Consider the following 20,988-nt stretch of genomic DNA (forward strand, 5'->3'; position numbering starts at 1 on the left):
TTGTAATTTGTCCTAGTTTTCACTTTATTTTGAGTTTCAGATCACTGAAGATTTCCTGGGTAAGCCAGGGTGGTCTCTTGCCATACTTCCTATCTTTCCTACACAATGGAATAGTTTGCCCTTGTGCCCTTAATAGTGTCTCTGAAAAGCTCCCGATTCTCTTGAACTGTTTTTCTCCTTAGACTTGCTTCCCATGGGATCGTACCTACCAACTCCCTGAGTTTGCTAAGTCTGTCTTCTTGAAATCCATTGTCTTTATTGTGCTGTTTTCCCTCCTACCTTTCCTGAGAATCATGAACTCTCTTATTTCATGATTACCATGATCACGTTCAACGAAGCTGCCTTCAGCTTTCAAATTCTCAGCAAGTTCCTCCCTGTTTGTCAAAATCAAATCTAGAACAGCATCTCTTCTGGTTGTTTTCTCCACTTTCTGAAATAAAAAATTGTCTCCAATACATTCCATGTTGGATAATCTGTGCCTTGCTGTATTATTTTCCCAACAGATGTCTGGGTAGTTGAAGTCCCCCATCACCACCAAGTCCTGTGCTTTGGATGATTTTGTTAGCTGTTTAAAAAAAGCCTCATCCACCTCTTCTTCCTGGTTAGGTGGTCTGTAGTAGATCCCTACCATGACATCACCCTTGTTTTTTACTCCTTTTATCCTTACCCAGAGATAAGTCAACAAGTCTGTCTCCAATTTCCATCTCCGCCTCAGTCCAAGTATATCCATCCTCCTTTTTCCCCTTCCTGCCCTTCCTGAGCAAGCTGTACCTTTCTGTATCAATGTTCCAGTCATGTGTATTATCTCACCAAGTCTCTGCGATGCCAACTATGTCATAGTTGTGTTTATTCACTAGCATTTCTAGTTCTTCCTGTTGATTCCCCATACTTCTTGCATTAGTGTACAGACCTCTAAGATACTGATTTGATTTCCTCTCTGTGTTCCCTCTTGTCTCTCTCTTGTCCCTGCTATAATGGCCCATGCTCTCCCCCCGCCCAGATTCTGACCCTCCTCCCAGGTTTCCATGTTTTTTGACTTACCTGTGGGCTTTTGTCTCCTGACCCCATCAAACCTAGTTTAAAGCCCTCCTCACTAGGTTAGCCAGTCTGTGTCCGAAGATACTCTTCCCCTTCCTGGCTGCAAAGGATTGTGGGGTTGGGTGGGTTGTGGCAAAAAAAACCATAGATTTTTTTAGCTCCAGGTGGAATAGGGTTGAAGGTAACTGCCCTAGGCTAAGCTGTGAGCTCTTGGGCTGTATTTTCACCTCTGTCAGTGATTCTCTGTATGGCCCATGGGTAGGTTGATTGGGGTCAGATTTTCAAAGAATCTCAATATGGTCTCCATTTTCACTTTACAAACATGAATGAATTAATTCTCATGAGAGCCCTGTGAGGGCGCTGAGTAATACCTGTGAAACCTCCAAGTTGGGGGTGCCAAAAATTGAAGCATACCAAACAAAATCAGAGGCCAGTTCTCCAAATGATGATCCTTCTGACTTACCTAAGGTCATCGAACAAGTCAGAGGCAGAGCAAGCACTGGAAATTGGCAGGAGAAGGCACGACTTCAGTAGGTTTCTTCTCCCTTGGTAGGTTTAACCCCATCAATGCTCTTTTTGCTTCACCACTCTCCTGAACCTGAGTGAGCAGTGCGCCTAAAGAAATGGAACTGCCTGCAGGGAGTTGCTTTGTTGCTGAGGTTACTGGCTGGGTGGTCAGAATCTTTGCCTGCTTATGGTTATAATATTAATGTGGTGTCTAGTGCAGAGAGGTCACTCTTAATGTGTTTGGTGCATAAGGGGCGGTGATGTTCCGACCTCTGTGATCAGCTGGCTCAGTATGTCGTCTTTAGTAAGTCCTAATTTTAACACCAAAGAACCCACATGGCTCTTTGAGGGAAGGGGCCAACATCGGTGTTTCTGACTGGCCCCAGAGGGGAAAGAATCCCTTTCACTGATAAAAATGACTGTAGGAAGACTCATAGATTGCAGTATATTATTTGATCTCTTTGGAGATAAATAGCATAAGTAGAAAACGTTGTCAGATGGGATGTATGTTAATCATCTGCAACACAGCTTGGTAGGCTGGGTGTTTCCACCAATCTGGGCACGCTCTGTCTTTGAGATAAGAAAAATATTGATTTACAAAGACCCACCTGTCAGTGATGAAAATCTATTTTGTTTCTTGCAGGTTTCTGCCACCCTGGCTGCACACTCACTATAAAATTCCCCCAAGGGAGAGAAAGCAAGCAAACGCCTTAGAGTTATCTACAAAATTCACAAAAAGTCACTTCTTCGTAAATTATTACGTGCCAGGAAAACATCAAGAGAAACAGAGTCTCAAGAACACAGGCAAGGGAATCTGGGAGAAGGAATATGGGTCTTCATAACAAAAAAATGCTACAGTGCTATAGGCAGTAAATCTCATTAACGGGACTTTGCATCAAGGCAGAAACCAGTATAGTGACAATAATAATCCCATTTATTTACATAGCTCCAAATGTATCGTTGCCACTTTCCAATAAAACAAAGGCAGATTCCTCATTGGCAGAGGGCGGATCGAAGGACCCAATCAGTTTCTTCCATCCCTAACTTCTGTGAATCTCAGATAAATACACGACTTTGGAGAGACTGGAGTGGGGGACTCTGCGATCTCCATTAGACTCTCAGCTCCAAGTTCGAGACAACAAGCGTTTTCTCTCCAGGCCCCAGAGGAAGGAAATCAATGCATCTGCAGAGAAAGAGGAAGCCATTGAGTTGTTTTGAATGAAAATGTTATTGGGTTGTGGGTTTTTTTAGAGGATTGATCTAAAAAGGAAAGTGAGGAGACAAGAAAGGGAGACATCATTGGCCTGCTGCTGTCTGACTGGCAGATTCCAGTTAACACCTTATCAGCAGAGCAGCAGGCAGCAGCAAATCCTCATCTGCTGAAGCTGCACAGGGAAAGAAAGAGGGGAGGGTGTTCTGTAACCAGGGACGACAACAGCAACACTCCACAGTGCTATCGGGAGGATAGAGAGAGAGACGCACACACAGATCCTGCACAATAACCTTCCTTACCAGGCTGTGCAAGTAAGGGCAGGGGAGGAAAAACAAATCAACCTGCAGTGTTTAATTTTTTATGAAGAGAAATCATGACTGAAATGTAACCACGGCTCTGGTCGCTGCAAAACAGAACCCGAACCCCAAAGCTCTCTCTCCAAGTGGAATGTAGCAATTCTGTTTATTAGCGTTATTCTTCAGTTGAAGAGCGGGGTAAAATCCTCCAGGACTGAAATCCTATCTCCCGGTAAGGCTGGAGCACCACTAAAACAAAAGCAATTCTCCCCTCTGCCCCTTACTCCACTGCTGCTGCTTTTTTGTTTTTTAAAGACACATTGTTCTAGGAAGGAGAGGAGATTGGAAGAAGAACCCAAGGTGATTTTGATTTTTTTTTTTTTAAAGTCAAGGCAAGCCACCTGATGACCCCTCAGTGAAAGAGGGGGAGTTACAAGGCAATACAGTGATTGATGTACAGAGTGATCTGGAGGAAGAGCTGCTGGGCAATAATGGGGAAATCCAACAGCAAGTTGAAGCCTGAAGTTGTGGAAGAGCTGACCAGGAAGACCTACTGTAAGTATTCCAACCCCCTTACAATCAGGCAACTTTCCGATTGCTCTTGTACTAGGGGTAGGGGTGGAGTAGGAGCTGGTCATGATCAAAAGATGCCCTTGATTTTCCGTGTGGGGCCCTGCTGCTTGCTGCACATGTGCTGGTTGTGTCACAGGAATGCGTGCACCCACACAGGTGGAGGGGAAGGATGTGTAAGTGTGTCACGGTGTGTAGCATTTGCATGATCTGCTGCACTGATAAAGAAAGTGAAAGAAAACCCAGGTATTTGAGGGGGGTCATCACTTAAGGGAGAACCCTGCTATGGTATCATTACTCAGGGATTAGCCGGCCACTGCTGTGAGAAGCACCAGACAAGCAAGTATTTCTTTCTAGAGAAGCTCAGCCTGGTGATTCAGACATCACGATGCTCTGAAGTGTTGGCGAGGAAAGCAGAACTCCCCCTGCGAGGAAAGCAGAACTCCCCCTTCTCCCCCAAACATCTCCCGTAGGGGTGTGTGAAAGGGAGAGACAGAAAAACCTGTCCAGTGGTAACCATTGCTGCAGTCTTTGCTTTCCTAGAGAATTTGTACCGAGTTCAGAAATTCTTTCCCTTCCCTCTCACCCCCTGGTGTCTTGGTTTATTTTTAGTTCCGAGCATTGGGTTTTGTAGAACATGGACAGTTTCTTAATTATTCCCCTAATGGAGTGCTCAGGCGTTGCTGTGCTCTGTTGCAAGAATTCAGAGGAGGTTAGCCTGGAAAGAGAGGAATATAGACAGTGATTTTTTTGGGAGGTGGGGGCAGGGAGCCAGGGGAACAGCCCATCCCATTAAAGAACTTCTCCCTCTAGCTTTAAGCAACCAATAATTCACAGTCAAGGAAGGTTCCCCTCCCCGTATCACTTGCTAACTCGAGGTGCACTTTACCTGGATCGACAGTTTCCAGTCCTTTATGGGGCTTCCCGACTCTAATGTGAAATGTGACTAATACATTGGTGCGCAGAGAGAACCTCATTTCAGTTCACCCCTCCTTGCCACCTCCACTTTAGAAGCAAGAAGCATTTTTTAATGTAAGGTCTCTACCATTGGTAGCTTTCAAAGTTTGGGTTCATTGGGCTGAGGGATCTTCCCCGTGTTATGGAGCACAATGAAGGGTCAGACACCCGAAAGCTCCTTCTTTTTCTCCCAGAATCTTAAATATCATCTTAACAATCTGCTCTGTTAAATGGCTGGATTTTTCATTTGAATCGCTGATATAATCTTATTAACACTGCAAGCTGCTGGATTGTTTTGCTTATTGAACTCAATGCTAAGGGTGTATTAAAGAAAAGCAGGAAGGTACAGCCAAGGCTGCTGTGTTCAATTCTGCTCCTCTGCACACAGGTTGGAGGTATTGTTGTTGCATAGCTGGAGAGCACTTGAAAGCTAACAGAGCAAGGAGCTCTCCCTCCACTGTCACTGCTGCAGTCCTATGGCAGCACTTACCCAAAAAGGCAATAGATTAGGATGCAGCAGGTTCTCCCATAGGGAACAGAGCCACTCTGGTGCATTGCACAACTCCATCATTCAGTGCTGCTCTGTGCATCCACTGGAGCAAGTCATTAAAGGCTTCCAAGCCTGCACACTGACTTTTGTCTGCCGTGACATGATCTCATCTCCATTTCTGTCCTTCAGAACAAACGGGGATGGTTCCGAGATGATCCAGCACCATCACAAACTTCCGGGCTGAGTGCTACCAGGCACTGGGCTACCTTGACATCTTTTTTTGTCTCCTCTGTAGTTTCACTTTACACAGCAGTGGATCCCTCGAGAGAGAAATATGTGGCAGACAAAGGATCATGATATCCTATGTCTTGCCAACAATAGATGCTGAACAAGTATAATAGTATTGTGAAATTGTCATTCGTACGGGGATGTTTCCATTGCTCGATGAGGCCAACAAGGGGTCATTTGTTTTAAATCAGTCATTGCGTCACCACTATTCTTCTCTCCAGCTTTCTTTTCTGCATGCCCAGCTCCTCCTCCCCCATCCAAAAAAATCCCTCTGCCTCTTGGCTTTGGTCAGTCTGCCCAGTGACAAGCACTATCAAAAACTATGGGCCACATTTTCAGCTAGCTGCAAGCTGGTCCATGACATTACACATCTGCTCTTTCACGTGCAACTCACTGTACCCTTTTTTGTAGGTACTAAACTCACATTTGCACACACAGATTGGGCAGCAAGGCGCACGCAGCCACCAACTGGATGTGTGCAGGTGAAATCCGGTTGCGTGTACAGGAGTGGGCATATAAAACATGCAGGTCCAACGGCCCAGACTCAGAATTTGATCCCATGGCCCAAATTCTCCTCTGGTAAATGAATACGACCTCCTTGACTTCAGCAGAACTGCACCTGTGTAACTAGAATTTGACTCTGTTTGTCTAGTTCTCAGCATTCCAGGCCTCGTCTCTGGTGATAATCATTTCATCTTACGTGTTCCTGCATCTTTGCCACAGTTGTCAAGAAGAGCAAGCACTTTCCTGTCTATCTAGGTATTTACATAGCCCTCACCCCCATCGTATCTGAGTGCCTCAGATTTTATCCTCAGATCCTTGGGAGTTAGAGAAGTGCTGTTATCCCCATTTACAGTTGGAGAACGGAGGTGCAGGGATGATAAAATGACTTTCCCAAGGTCACACACATAAATTTAGTCTCTGGCTAAAGTGGGGATTGAATACTGATCTTCTGAGTTCAATGCCTTGTCTATTAGGGCCCCTTTCTTACCCTGGGAAGTAACCCTGGACACCTAGATCAGGCAGATGGTAAGCAGCTCCTCAAAGAGACTAAAACTCTCCCTTCCACCCTGGCCTAATTCCATGCACCTTATCATTCTGTCTTATGCTATTGCCCAGCATCGTAGCATCAGAGCACTTCCCAGGTAAAATTAGTAGCAAAAAACAACCCTGGTGGGATGTGAACCCATAACCTTTGCCTGAGCGCCTTGGTCATTACTGCAGAGAACTACCAGGCTAGCTGTTATGCTATAGAGCCCATCAGCTTTAGAAGCAGCAAAGAGTCCTGTGGTACCTTATAGACTAACAGACGTATTGGAGCATGAGCTTTCGTGGGTGAATACCCGCTTCGTCGGATGCAAAATCCAGTGGCTGCAAGTTGAAGCTAAACAAATTCAGGCTGGAAATAAGGTGTAAATTTGTAACAGTGAGAGTAATTAATCATTGGAACAATTTCCCAAAGGTCATGGCAGATTCTCCATCGCTGGCAATTTTTAAATCAAGATTGGATGTTTTTCTAAAACTCATGCTGTAGTTCAAACAGGAATTATTTCGGGGAAGTCCTGTGGCCTGTGTGATACAGGGGGTCAGAACAGATGATCACAATGGTCCTTCTGACCTTTGCATCTATGAAGCGTAGTGCGTTGGCCAAGTTATATTGTGAATTGAGATACACATATAGATAGATATCCCCTGGGTGTATCTGTAACAGGCGTCTGATAGTAGATAAACAATCTTGTCTGTGAGGTTATGATTCCATTGTGTAGTTCCCATGACATTGGAAACCATGTACACCTCTACCCCGATATAGCATGACCCAATATAACAAGAATTCTGATATAATGCGGTAAAGCAGCACTCCTGGGGGGGTGGGCTGTGCACTCCAGCGGATCAAAGCAAGTTTGATATAACGCGGTTTCACCTATAACATGGTAAGATTTTTTGGCTCCCGAGGACAGCATTATATCGGGGTAGAGGTGTATATGTAGTCTGAGTACTATAGCACTGTGCTATAGCACTGGACCCCAAGATGGAATTTCCTTCTTTTACATCATCCATGTATTTGTGGGGGTTTTAAAAATAATCTTTTTGTTTTTGTTAATTTGAGCAACTGCTGGGTAGAGCCCATCCTCCATTGCTCTACTGTACAAGGTTATCAGTACAGACATGTTCTGTAGATGCACATAACAATGTAAAGTGTGGCTGTGTCTCAGAAACCTTATGCTGCACTTTCCCTAGTCAGAAAAAGTTGGATTGGGCTAAGGCATATGGCACTGGGCTAAGGCATTGCTAAGAAGGCATATGGGCAGTGCTATATAGCCCTCAGAGCAGAGGACTAGGAACCAGCACTCCTGGGTTCTATTGCCAGTTAAACTACTGACTTACAGTATTAAAAGTCAAATTTTAAAGGTATTTAGTTACCTACAGCTGCTGATAGACATCTAGTGAAATTTTCAACAGTAACAAGCACCCATATCCTTAAAGGTGTTTGTGCTCCTAGCTCTCATTGAAACCAGTGGAAGGTAGGTGCCTAATGCCTTTGAGGAGCAAGGGTTTAGCTACTTCTCTGCATCTTTAAGCACTTGAATACCTTTAAAAATCTGGCCCTGAGGCTCATTGCCTCCCTGAGAAGTGTCAGAGTGAATCCAGCCTGAGTGGAGCCTCGATGAAATGTAAAGCGAGATCTAACCTTTCTTGGGAGGCCAGGCTGTGCCCCATAGGGGAATATAGCAGAAGCCAACAGTGAATGATAATAATAATAAATAATGTAAATCTTTGCACTTCCATAGTGTGGTTCCCAGCTTCTTAAAGTGCTTTATAATCATTAATTGATTAAGCCTCTCAGTGCTCTGTCGAGGTAGCTTAGAAGGACGACTTTCACTGCTGTGTATTTTGTCCCATGAAGAAATAAGGGCCTGAGCTGCAAAGTAAGTGCTTTCTGCTCTTTAGCCTCACAAAGGCCCTGAGTCAGCATAGAACTTAAGCATGTGCTTAAGTCTTACTGGCTGCAGTGGGAGCTAAGCATATGCTTAAGTGCTTTGCAGAGCTGCGGCTGAAGTACCTTAAGTTGTGGCTCTGTTCTGTGGTGTTAGGGTATTTCTGATCCTTATGGCTGAGTTATTGCTTGTAATCAGAACCATGTCACGTGAGCCCAGGCGCTGTGATGATAGGCACAGTAAATATGCCTGTAAATATATGTATAATATGACATAGGGTCCTGTCAGAATAACAACACAGCACCGAGGAGCCTCATTTGCAAACTACAGTCCCAGTCCTGCAGTTGCAGCATTGTCACTCCCACATGTTCAAAAATCATGAGTCAGGGCCCTAAAATCTTGAGATTTTTTTTGAGTGCATTTGAGGTGATTTTTATGTGTTTTCTGTTTTTTGATGCTTTAGGCTTCAAGTTTTCAAGCTTTTTTCTGCAACCAGAAGGGCTAGTACCATTTTTTTAAAATGAAAGCTGAGAATCTCACCTAATCACATGACCCCAGCAGCTGGGGCTTTAAGCCAAAAACACTAAATATCATGGGCATTGGCAAAGCTACCCTTAGATCCAAGCTGGTATAAGGGTCCCCCTGGGCGGATCTGATTGCAGGATTGCAGCCAAGGTCCCCGTTTTAGCAGCTGCATTTTTTGGGTACGCAATGAATTTCCAGGAAAGAACCTGGAAGAGGGCATACAGGGTGGGTGCAGTTCTTTGTGAATACAGAATTATGCCTGCAGAAATGGAGGTCCAGGTTGAAAAACTGAGCCCAGAAAGAATAAGATGCTCTTTTCCTAAGAACTGTATCCTATCCATACGATGTACTTTATGAATTTTAAACTCATTCCAGTATCATTATTTGTTACTCCTTTACAGTACAGCCACAAAATTGACTCTGTTGCTCAACCGTAATGCACTGAATTAATGGATGTTAATTTAAGAGCAAACTATGACTATTGATTTATATTTACTGTGGAATCTAGAGGCTGGTTGAACTCTCTGGGAAAATAAAGTTAAAACGCAGCAGTGATAAGCTAGTCACTTCTACATGTTTTTCTGATGAAGGGGCTACAGAATTGGGGCTTGGTTATGTCTTATTTTTGCTGGCCTTGGGCAAACCTGGTGCCAGAGGCCATTCCTTTAGTGGAAATCATTGTATCCCTGGAGGCAGAATGGTGCAGTGAATAGATCTCACGGTTCTGTTCACTTTTCTGCCAATGGTTCTCTGCTTGGAACACCAGATTCATTCCACTGCAGACGTTAGTGTGCAGCCAAGGCCAAATTACTGAGCCAAATGACAAGCAAGACATTTTGGAGGCGAGCTGGATCAGCACTCTATACACTGCCATGCACAAGACCCTGGTGGGTCATAAGATTCTTGCCCTGAGTAATAGACTCCAAGTATGTCACAGTTTTTTGGAGAGAAAAAGGGCAGGGAAAGATGCACTCTGCAGTGCTATTCTCTGCAACCCCCTGCTAATTAATGGCTGGCTGGCAAAGATCATATTAAGAGAGAGAGGATTTGGGAAGCGAATATGGGACAGAAAAAACACTTGGACTGTGGAGAGGAACAAAACCCCCAGAAATTGGATGGCATCAAGCGCCAGAGGGTCACCCATTGTGGAGTTATTTTAGACCAGGTTTTCTCAAACAGGGGTTGCCGCTCGTTTAGGAAAACACACCGGCCTGGCCGGCCAGGGGCTTTCCCTACACAAGCGGCGACCCCTGTTTGAGAAACCCTGTTTTAAACACTGGATTGTTCGGCCCTAGAATTAAGGTTTATTAGCTGAGCCGATTATTTTTAAATTCCTCCATTGCTTATCAGATAAAACAGAGACGAGATTGTAAAGAGAAAGCAGAGTGTTTAGCACCTATCGCGCTCCGCGGCTGTAGATCTCAGAGCACTGCATGTAGACAGGTACATGTTATTAGGCACGTTTTATAGCTGGGAAAAGCAAGTACAGATGAAGTGTTACTCCCAAGGTCACCTAGAGAGTCAGTGACACAGAATCAGGAGTAAAATCCAGGTCCCTTTCCGAATCCAGGTCCCTCTCCAAATCCAGCTGCTTTCTGCACTGCAGACTTTCCTGTTATACTGCCAGGTAGCCCAGGTCTGCTTAGCAACTACCCTTTTCTGCCTTCTCTCTAGGGTCTTGTCTACACTAGTAGTTCCCTTATAATTGCCTGCTGTTAGTGCTGCAGTAGATTCACACAGCTGGAGTGCCACCAGCATCTTAATCAAAGTGTCAGGCTGGTATGAGCAGCCCCTGGGAGCAGGTGGGTTGTGCAGTTCCTTAGACAGCCCCCTAGATAGCTGGGGAACTCCAGAGCTACCTTCCCCGTGGGTAAATGTCTTCCCAGCATTCCTGGGCAAACCCAAAACACAGGCAGCTCTTCCTATTGCAAGGCAGTGCATGGCCTCTGTGTATTGTATTTATGTGGGACTCTGCGCCCTGTGCTCCTGAAAGCAGACCTCGAGCCGGGTTTTCAGTTCTGCTTAATACTGAAGCCCTTACTAGCTTCAGCTGCAGTTGTAGGTTCTCGGCATGTCTGCAAACCAGGCCCATGGTGGCCAAGGGGAAAATAGAGGCCCTCTATTAGGAGCTGGACCCAGGTATGTTTGCCATGTGCATTTCGTTTCCGACTATTTCCAGAGCTGTTCTGTAGCTGAGTGCTATCACCGAACAAATCTGTCTGTCTTACGCATCTTTAACACAGTTGTAGTGGCATCTCAGGGTTTTTAGTAGTGTGTCCCCTGAGGAGCGATTTTCCAGCAATCTCAGGTCCTGCACTAAACTCTTGTGTAGCATTAACGTGCAGTGTTAAACAGATGTTATGTTCCACCCCAGAAGTGGCTTTATTTTGGCGGTGGGGGAGGTGATCCCTGGATGTCTAGTTTCGAGCACTCTGGGATCCTGGATGAATGTAAGATCTGATTGTGTCAGACTAGAAATTAAGAGGCTCAACTTCAGTTTCCCTTCACTCCCAAAGTAAACCAGTCAGTTCTCTCCAGAACGTCCTGCTGAGGTTCACGCACTTGCTTCACTTGGCAAGCAGAGTCCGGAGCCGTGCGCAGGCTGAGAAGTAGCAGCTGCAAGAGGCTGTTTCTCGCGCTGGCTCTCTTGTTGCTGTGTTTCTTGTCAGTAACAATTAATATTTACAAGGATGTGCAAGGGAGGCTAAGCTGGAGGAGGGAGAGCATCCATCCAGCCTGCGTGCGTTCAGAGCGGGACAGAGGCGGACAGCTGGGCTAAGGGCGAGCGGGCGGCTTGGGGACCAGCCACTCCACGATCACCTCATGTTCTCCCACTTCTAGAGCTGCTGGTCTCATTCCTGGGGAGAGCTCTTCGAGCTGCGGGGCAATGCCGCCCTAGAGTTTATCTTCTGTCCCAGAAGGAGGGATCAGGAGATGTGAAGGGGGAAATGGGAGACCTGATGGTTTGAAAGATACATGGAGACTTTTGCTCCAGCTCTGCCTATTCTTTGCAGGGTGAGATGACATCTTGGTAAAAGCGCCTGAGCCCTGTTTATGCTGAAGCCAGTGGGGAAGGGCAGCGGTGGGGTTTGCTTCTCTGCCCAGGTCACCAGTTCCAAGCCAGCTGGGTTGGTGGGGACCCCAAGTTAGTATCAGGTGATGGCCTATGACAGGGATATTCAACCTGTGCCATACTGGGACCACACAGCATCCCCCCACCTCCATGTAACAAAATCTAGTCAGCACTCCCAGCTCCCCATTTAGGAGTATGGGAAAGGCAGGGTGAATGTGACACCCTGACGCTTGTCATAGAACCCATGATCTACATGGAGCAAGATGTCGAGTTTCAGTCCCCTTTCTACTGGGCAGGTCTCCACCTTTGAGCCGTCACCACGACTGGCATTGACTGGTCAACAGTCTCAGCGGAGAGGGCAGAGACTGGGCAGGCCGTGGCCACTAAACTCTCCTCCCATCCCTACAGGTGGCTTCTCTAGGTCAGACGCAAGGCCTGTTGCCAGGGCAGCGTGGGGGGACCTGCTCTATCGGTAGAGGGAGTCACTCAGTAGGACTGGCTAATCTAATTCACTCCCAAGGACACAGAGGGCAGTGGTGCCTTAGGAGTGAAGGAAATGGGGGAACAGTGGTCCAGGTCAAGGATCCCTTGATGGTGAACACAGCCTCCTGTGTCTAGAGACAGCATGGTCCGATGGACTGGGCTGTGTCTCAGGAAGCGTGGGTTCTAGTCCTGGCTCTGCTAAGTGACCGTGGGTAAGCTGTTGCCCTTCCCCTCCTTTGTCTATTTACAGTGAGCTCTTTGGTGCAGGGACAGTGTATGTACAGCACCTAGCACAGCGGGGCCCTGATCTTGGCTGGAGCCACGGCGCTGCTGGAGTAGAGGTGCCCCTCAATGATATTCACTGGAAGTGCAGCGCGGGTGCATTCTCCATAGAGAGAGCAGCGCAGTCATTTGACATCCCTTCACATTTTACCTTCCATCGGAGGCAGAGGTGCAGCTGCAACTGGAGGACCCCCTGCCCAGTGGGAAGGGAGGTTCCCCTGGTGTTTTCAGGGCTGGGATTTGGAGAGGAAGAGCTTGCAGCATGGCTCCAGTGCTGGGTGTGGCTTCTTCTCCTACACCAGAAGCCCAGGCTCCCACCCAGTACGTCCTGGGCATTGTGGAAAGCTCCCTTTCTATAAGGGGCAGTGGGGATTCTTGACTGGCACTTGCTTCATCTCCTCCTCCTGATGAACCCAGAGGGAGCTGAGCTCTGAAGGAAGAGAGAGGACAGAGGGTGCATAAGGCATGCTGGGAGGGTAGGGGGGGCAGGGGGGAAGAGCGAGACAACTGCATTGTCTGTCCCTCTGTGGCAGGGGTGACAGAGAGCAGCGAAATCCTACTCTGACCCCTTGCAGGCTGCAGAGAGAACCTGCCTAATGCTGCAGAGGCATCAAAAGAGTCGTATTTCATGTATCCACTGATACGTTAGCTTATCTGCGTGTTCTCCCGACCGTGGCTGCCTGGTGCTGTAATTAAGGTGGTGAAACAAAAAGCTCTGAAGCCATCAAAGGTGCCGATTCCAAGATCCAGTCCACGTGCCTAGCTTCTGTGTCTGGGCATGACATTGCCTCTCTTCTTCTTTCTTACTTTATTTCTCTCTCATTCTTTTTTCTCTCTTTCTCCTTCTTTCTGTACCTCCGCTTGTGGTAGCGGCACCTCTGGGCCCCCAGCCTCCTGGTTCGCACAAAGAGCACCAGCACAACTCTCAAACGCACTGAAAACCATGTGTGCTAGGGGCCTGCAATCTCCCACTGCCCAGAGGCGCAAAGGCAAGAGGATAAGGCCAGCTTCACAGTGGGAGGGTTGTGGGGCACTCACTGATGACTCTATGTAGGGCCGTATAGCCGAGTCTCTCGCAAGCTGGGTTTACTAGACAATGCTGCTTCTCTGAGAATTACTATTATTGTCTGAGCAATTCCCTGTGTGAGGGCTGCTGCGAGCTTTTTTGTCCTAGTGATACAAATTATGCAGCTGGGCGGGGTTGTTCTGTGCTAATGAAAGATTCAGGCTTGTTTCCTGAACCTTCCTCAAATTATCCTGCCTCTGAGGCATATCGTAGACTTCTAAATGGAATCATGTTTGTTGGCTCCTTTTCCTTTCTGAGATGAAGATGGGTTTCTTTCGGGCCCTTTTGGTTGGCTCTTTGTAAGTGATAAATGTTATTCTGAAGAGATTCTCCAGTTCGGATCCTTCCTCCCTGATACGAAAATACTGACTGTCCTTGGTGATGCCACAGCAGTTCCCCCCCCCCACCATGTTATTGGCTATGGAGGTACTTATATGGGTTTCATCACTATGGTATCTGAGCATCTCCCATCACAAATGGGTTTTAGTCTCCCTGGGAGGTAGAATCTCCCATTTCTACACAAGGCTAAAACTTGCCCAGACTCACACAGTGGTAGAGCCAAGATTTGATCCCAATGCTCTCGAGTCCTGGTTTCGTGCCCTATCCACAAGATTATCCTTCCCAGTCTAACGTGCATATGGGTTTTAAGCCTGTTGGGGGCCTTCTGTTGGTCTGAGGAGCAATCTCCTGCCTTCAAATTTCTCCCCCACACATGCTGTGGATGAGAAGAAACTGTTTCCCTTCAGTGGGGGCCAGTTCATTTGCCTTTGGAGTAACTATCCATTTCAGAGCTGGTATGGAGCTATTCCATGAACGCGATAGTGATGAAAATCCATTAGGAGCAAGGAGAATTACCCAAGCAACAAGCCCAGTTTTATTTAAAACTAGGACTGCCCAGCAATTAAAAAAATTAATCGCGTGATTAAAAAAATTAATCGAGATTAATCGCATGAATAATCGCTCTGTTAAACAATAATAGAATACCATTTATTTAAATATTTTTGGATGTTTTCTACATTTTCAAATATATTGATTTCAATTACAATACACAATACGAAGTGTACAGTGCTCACTTTGTATTTATTTTTATTACAAATATTTGCACCGTCAAAAAGAAAAAAAGAAATAATGTTTTTCACTTCACCTAATAGAAGTTCTGTAGTGCAGTCTCTATCATGAAACTGAATTTACAAATGTAGAATTATGTACAAAACATAACTGCATTCAAAAATAAAACAATGTAAAACTTTAGAGCCTATAAGTCCACTCAGTCCTACTTCTTGTTCAGCCAGTCGCTTAGACAAACAAGTTTCTTTACATTTGCAGGAAAGAGTGCTGCCCGCTTCTTGTTTACAATGTCACCTGAAAATGAGAACAGGCGTTCACATGGCACTGTTGTAGTCGGAATCACAAGATATTTACGTGCCAGATGCAGTAAATTTTCATATGTCCCTTCACACTTCGCCTACCCTTCCAGGGGACATGCTTCCATGCTGATCACAGGTTCTGCTCAATAACAATCCAAAGCAGTGCGGACTGATGCATGTTCATTTTCATCATCTGAGTCAGATGCCACCAACAAAAGGTGGTTTTTCTTCTTCGGTGGTTCGAGTTCTGTAGTTTCTGCATCGGAGTGTTACTCTTTTAAGAATTCTGAAAACGTGCGCCACACCTTGTCCCTCTCAGATTTTGGATGGCACTTCAGATTCTTAAACTTTGGGTCAAGTGCTGTAGCTATCTTTAGAAATCTCACGTTGGTACCTTCTTTACATTTTGTCAGATCTGCAGTGAAAGTGTTCTTAAATCGAACATGTGCTGCGTTGTTATCCGAGACTGCCATAACACAAAATATATGGCAAAATGTAGATAAAATAGAGCAGGAGACATACAATTCTGCCCCAAGGAATTCAGTCACAAATTTAATTAATGCATTCTTTTTTCAACGAGCATCATTGGCATGGACACATGTCCTCTGGGATGGTGGTTGAAGCATGAAGGGGCATATGAATCTTTAGCTCATTTGGCACATAAATATCTTGCTACAAAAGTGCCATGCGAACACCTGTTCTCACTTCTGGTAACATTATAAATAAAAAGAGGGCAGCATTATCTCCTGTAAATGTATACAAACTTGTTTGTCTTAGTGATTGGCTGAACAAGAAATGGGACGGAGTGGACTTGTAGGTTCTAAAGTTTCACATTGTTTTGTTTTTGGGTGCAGTTATGTAAAAAAAAAAATCTACATTTGTAGGTTTCACTTTCACGATAGAGATTGCACTACTGTACTTATGTGGTGAATTGAAAAATACTGTTTCTTTTTACCATTTTTACAGTGCAAATATCTGTAATAAAAATAATACTCTAAAGTGAGCAATGTACACTGTGTATTCTGTGTTGTAAATTGAAATCAAATATTTGAAAATGTAGAAAAACAGCCAAAATATTTAATACATTTCAATTGTTTCATTCTGTTCTATTAAACATTCGATTGTTTAACGGTACGATTAAAACTGCGATGAAATTTTTTGTTAAGCACATGAGTTAGCTGCGATTAATCAACAGCCCTATTTAAAACCATTGTGGAAGAACATGTTTTTCACAGGGCTGCTGATTTCTTTGCAGTCAATGGTCCTGGGCCCTGGTGGATGGACTGGAAGATGTATTTGGTCTTTTCCAGTTCTGATTTCCAGGCTGAACCAACTGACTCCTTAATGCTTGGGAGGGAGTCCCATCAACTCTTGGGAAGCCACAGCTAAATGCTACATGGAATGAAATTAATGCAACTCCCAGATGCTGCTGCTGCGTGTGGTTTTTCCATACACTTATTTGGTTCCCAAAGAGTCATTCTCCCCTGCACTTCCCCTATCTTATTTGTTGCAAACAGTGAATCTGTTTTTGGTTTTTTTCCTGAACCCAATTTCCGAAACCTAGTGTTAGGCCTTTCAATATTTAATAGTGTCTGGGGAGGATTTTAACTGCATATCCATGCACTTGTTGATACCAACCCCATGGGAAATGGGAACGGATCGGCTTTTGGACTTGTTTGGTCAGTGTGGTAGCTAGACAAGCCACAAATGGCACCAGTTAAAGAGAAGATCGCACTGCATATTGTATAATGCTTTAACAGTAACTGTCACAGGGTGGCTGGGCTCTTGAAGGGGGGATAGGCACAGCCCAATCGGTGAGGCAATTAATCCCTTCCCCAGAGGGAGTGATGAGCCTGGGAGGGGCTGAAGGGAGAATGCCAGAAGAAAGCCCTGGAAGTTGCTGCTCAGTGGAGAGCTGGGAGCAACCCAAAAGAGCCCAGGAGGGGCTGAAAACCCAGGAAGGGCTGAAAGCTGAAGCTGGGCTGAAGAGTGCCCAGAACATGAGGTGAGGAGACAGGCTCCCAGGCACGAGGGGCTGAGCACTGTTGGAGATAGGGCTGAAGACTCTGTGTTTTGTTCGTTGTGGCCTTGGATGTCCTTGAAGGGCTGGACTTGTTTCTTCAATTAATGAGCCAGGCTGTGGCATCCAAGCCAGGCCGTGAGATCCAGCGTGAGTGAGGGGAGGCTCAGGCAGCGGCGAGCTGAGCTAAGACCCAGTAAGTCGCCCTATGACACTAACAAATAATAGTAATAAAGCTTTGTCCTCCCATAACACCTTTACTGTGAGGATCTCGGAGTGCTTTGCACATGCTTATCAGTTTGGCTTCATGACCCACTGTGATGTAGGGACTGTTATCCCTGTTTGACATATGGGGAAACTGAGGCACGGCGCAGTGAGGCGACTCACTCAGAGTCATACAGGTAGTCAGTGGCCAAGCTAGGGGTAGAACGCAGGATTCCTGGGTTCTGATCTCCTACCTTAACAAGTAGGCAGTGTGTCCACTAGGGACGGTTTCCACAAATTCCCCACTGTTGCTAACACTGGGTCAGCTGCACCAGTGCTAGTGACATGGAGAGCCCAAGCATATGTGGGCACCGGTATTGTGAACCCAGCTTGGAACAGGGCTAGGTGACGTGGTGGTAAAGATGCTGGTGGCCAGTGTACGAAATGACTCCTATTGTGAAGGCAATGTGGTCCTGTGCTTGGGGATGACCGCAAGATGGAAGATGTGCGTGCTATTCCCAGTTCTGGCTTGCGGAGTGACCTTCGATAAGTCACTTCAGCAACGATGCCTCATTTTCTGCCTCTGTAATACAGGCATAATGATACTTACCTCCTAAGTAAAGCACTTAGAGAGATTGAAAGCACCACATCAGTGATAGCTAGGTGTTGGGGGAACTTGACCAGCGTTGGTGGAATTTGGCAAAGACGTCAATGTTGAAACAGCTGAAGCGTCACTAAAATCCAGGTTTACTCATGGTTCTCTCAAGCTTTTAAGGGCTATCTTGGAAATATATTCTCTTATTAACAAAAGAAAGTATTTTGATCGGCCAGGGAGCAGTCTAGGGTAGAAACCATTTCTGACCAGTGAGTCTCACCTGGTTTGCCCTGTCTACACTGGCTGACCAAACTCTGCTAGAACCCGGTTTAGTGGAGGTCATGTTTCAAAAGCAGATTCCTTGCAAATGTAGATAGGACCTGGGGCCCAGATCCTCAAAAGTATTTCAGTGCCTAACTCCTATTGATGTCAATGGATCTGAGCATAACACAGCATTGTGTGTGGAAGAACTTTGGACAACACGATTGTGGCAGAACAAGGCCGACAATGAAGTAGGTTTGCTGATCCTAGGTGTTGCTGAGGCTGCTGGTTGTTGGCTATATAAGCAGGAAGATGGGAATAAGGATATAAGAATAAATCAAAATTCTTTTAATGTGTGTGAATGGCTCCCTTCCCTGTGTGCTGGCGCAGTCACAAGCAGCTACTGGTGGCACACCAATAGCAAACCTGCCTTTTGAACTAGTCTCTGAATCCAGACAGGCATGCTGAGCCCGGGGTTAGGAATGTGGTGTGTATTTAATGTTTAACCAGAGACACTGTTTACATTTTTAAACTTGAATTTTTATGAGGGGAAGTCAGTAGACCAAAAAACATCGGATGACAGACTATTAATGCTCAGGATCCTTCTGTTTCAAAATAATGGGCTTAAAGTTATTATAATTTATATTACAGTAGGGTGTCCAGATCCCAACTGAGATCAGAGCCTCTTTGTGCTACGTGCAGTATAAACACAGAATAAGAGACAGTACCTGCACCAAACTGCGTACAATCTCAAGACAGACAAAGGGAGTGAGGGGAAACTGAGGCATGAAGAAATAAAGTGACTTGTTTACGTTCACTTGTAGAGCCAGGAATAAAATCCAGAGCCCTAACCCATGGTCTGCTATACTAGACCAGTGGCTCTCAACCTTTCCAGAGGACTGTGCTCCTTTCAGGAGTCTGATTTGTCTTGAGTATCCTAAGTTTCACTTCACTTAAAAACTCCTTGCTGACAAAATCAGACATAAAAACACAAAAGTGTCACAGCCACACTACTACTAAAACATTGCTTAAATTCTCATTTTTACCATATAATTATAAAATATTGTACTTACATTTCAGTGTATAGTATGTAGATAGAGCCCTTTGTTTTCGGTTTTTATTTTATTTTATTTAATTTTTTGTGGGAATTTATCAGTTTATTACGACAACAACAAAAACAAGTGAAAATTGATAGAAAAAACTCTTAATTTTTCTGGGTAAATATGAGGGTTTATTCTGGTGGATGGAAGGACAGGTGGGAAATGTATTCAGTATATTAATCCTTTGATGAATGGAATTCAAGGTGGTTAGCTGCAGATCTATAACAGAACTCAAAACACGCCACCTCTGATTTTAAGAAAACAATATATCTCTAATCCCCAAATAAAACTTTTCAGTAGAATAAACAGTTTACTGTTGCAGACTTAGAAGTATTAGCCTATAAATATTTACATTTAATAATTGGGCCATCCCATTTGCAGCACATACACTCAACTTCATCCATTTCGCCTGTTGTTTTGTTCTGTTTTTTAAAACTTTTGAATACTTCCTGTGTTCTCAAACGTATTCTGATACAGATTTTCATTTTCTTCCCATTTTAGTGTCTCAGATCTTTAAACCGTTCTTTGATAACAGCTTGAAATGTGTACGTGGTGAGCGTGAAATACATCAGTATGTTCAGATGCGCACGCACTTCAGAGCTTGCGTGCGGGGCCTGTTTATTGTGTGTATTTTCTAGACTAATACATAATGTGATGGACCTAGGCCAGTTGGGAACAGCAGAGTAGTAGAAGGGAGATCCACTGGCCACTGAATAAGCAGTTTTCTGTTCCCTGAGTGACCAGAGCAGGGGCTGCTCCAGACTAATGAGAACACCTGACTCTACTTAACCTGCTAAGAGTCAGGTGAGGTTGTTAAACACCTGACTCTAATTAAGGCCCCTCTGATGCTATAAGGGCTCACTCCTGTTAGGTCAGGGAGAGCCAGGGAGCCAGAGGAGAGGAAGTGTGTGTGAGGAACTGGGAGCAAGAGGTGTGCAAGAAGCTGAGAGTGAGTAGGCATACTGCTGGAGGACTGAGAAGTACAAGCATTATCAGACTTCAGGAGGAAGGTCCGGTGGTGAGGACAAAGAAGGTGTTTGGAGGAGGCCATGGGGAAGTAGCCCAAGGAGTTGTAGCTGTTGTACAACTGTACCAGGAGGCACTCTAGACAGCTGCAATCCCCAGGAACTTTGTCACAATAGCCTTACTTCAACAGGCTGCTTTGCATATACACACAGACTAATGTATTATCATAATACATAGATCTAATGCAATGGATTATATTTTCCTAATAAAACAAGTTATTTTTTTAATATATTTGAATGATACAAAAGTAGGATAAAAATTGGAAAAAAACTAATACTTTTTGTAAAACCCAGGATTTTTTCAGTAAAAATTGGTTTAAACTGAAAACCACGGGGCTTATATAGAGAGCAGTATAAATGTCATTGTATGAAATTTTAATTCATACTGACTTTGCTCATGCTTTTTATGTAGCCTGTTGTAAAACTGGGCAAATATCTAGATGAGCTGATGTTCCCCCTAGACCTCTGCGTACCCCCAGGGGTACACGTACCCTGAGTGAGAATCATTGTACTAGACAACAGTTAATACTACTAAAGGCTCATCTTGTGTAACTGAGTCATGCATTCCTGGATGGAGATTCCCGCCATCTTTATCCAACTAGCAAATATGGCTTCTCAAGTAAGATGTTTCCAGCCACTTTACATCCTCTTCCCTTCAAGAACAAGCGTTTCTCTGTAGGTCTCCAGGTTGC

The 20,988-nt window shown here is 45.0% G+C and overlaps 1 protein-coding gene across 2 annotated transcripts in view; it reads left to right on the forward strand.

Moving 5' to 3' along the window:
- The window catches only part of NCS1 (neuronal calcium sensor 1), a 110,493-nt gene that overhangs the window by 15,019 nt on the left and 74,486 nt on the right, over positions 1-20,988 (forward strand). For both annotated transcript variants that reach the window (XM_030535789.1, XM_030535788.1), the window contains exon 2: positions 2,189-3,609. In XM_030535789.1, coding sequence (XP_030391649.1) covers positions 3,507-3,609 — 103 coding nt within the window. In that variant the 5' untranslated portion in view covers positions 2,189-3,506. The remainder of the gene's footprint in view (positions 1-2,188; positions 3,610-20,988) is intronic.

Source organism: Gopherus evgoodei, chromosome 16 (assembly GCF_007399415.2).
Source record: "Gopherus evgoodei ecotype Sinaloan lineage chromosome 16, rGopEvg1_v1.p, whole genome shotgun sequence".
NCBI classification, from domain to species: domain Eukaryota; kingdom Metazoa; phylum Chordata; order Testudines; family Testudinidae; genus Gopherus; species Gopherus evgoodei.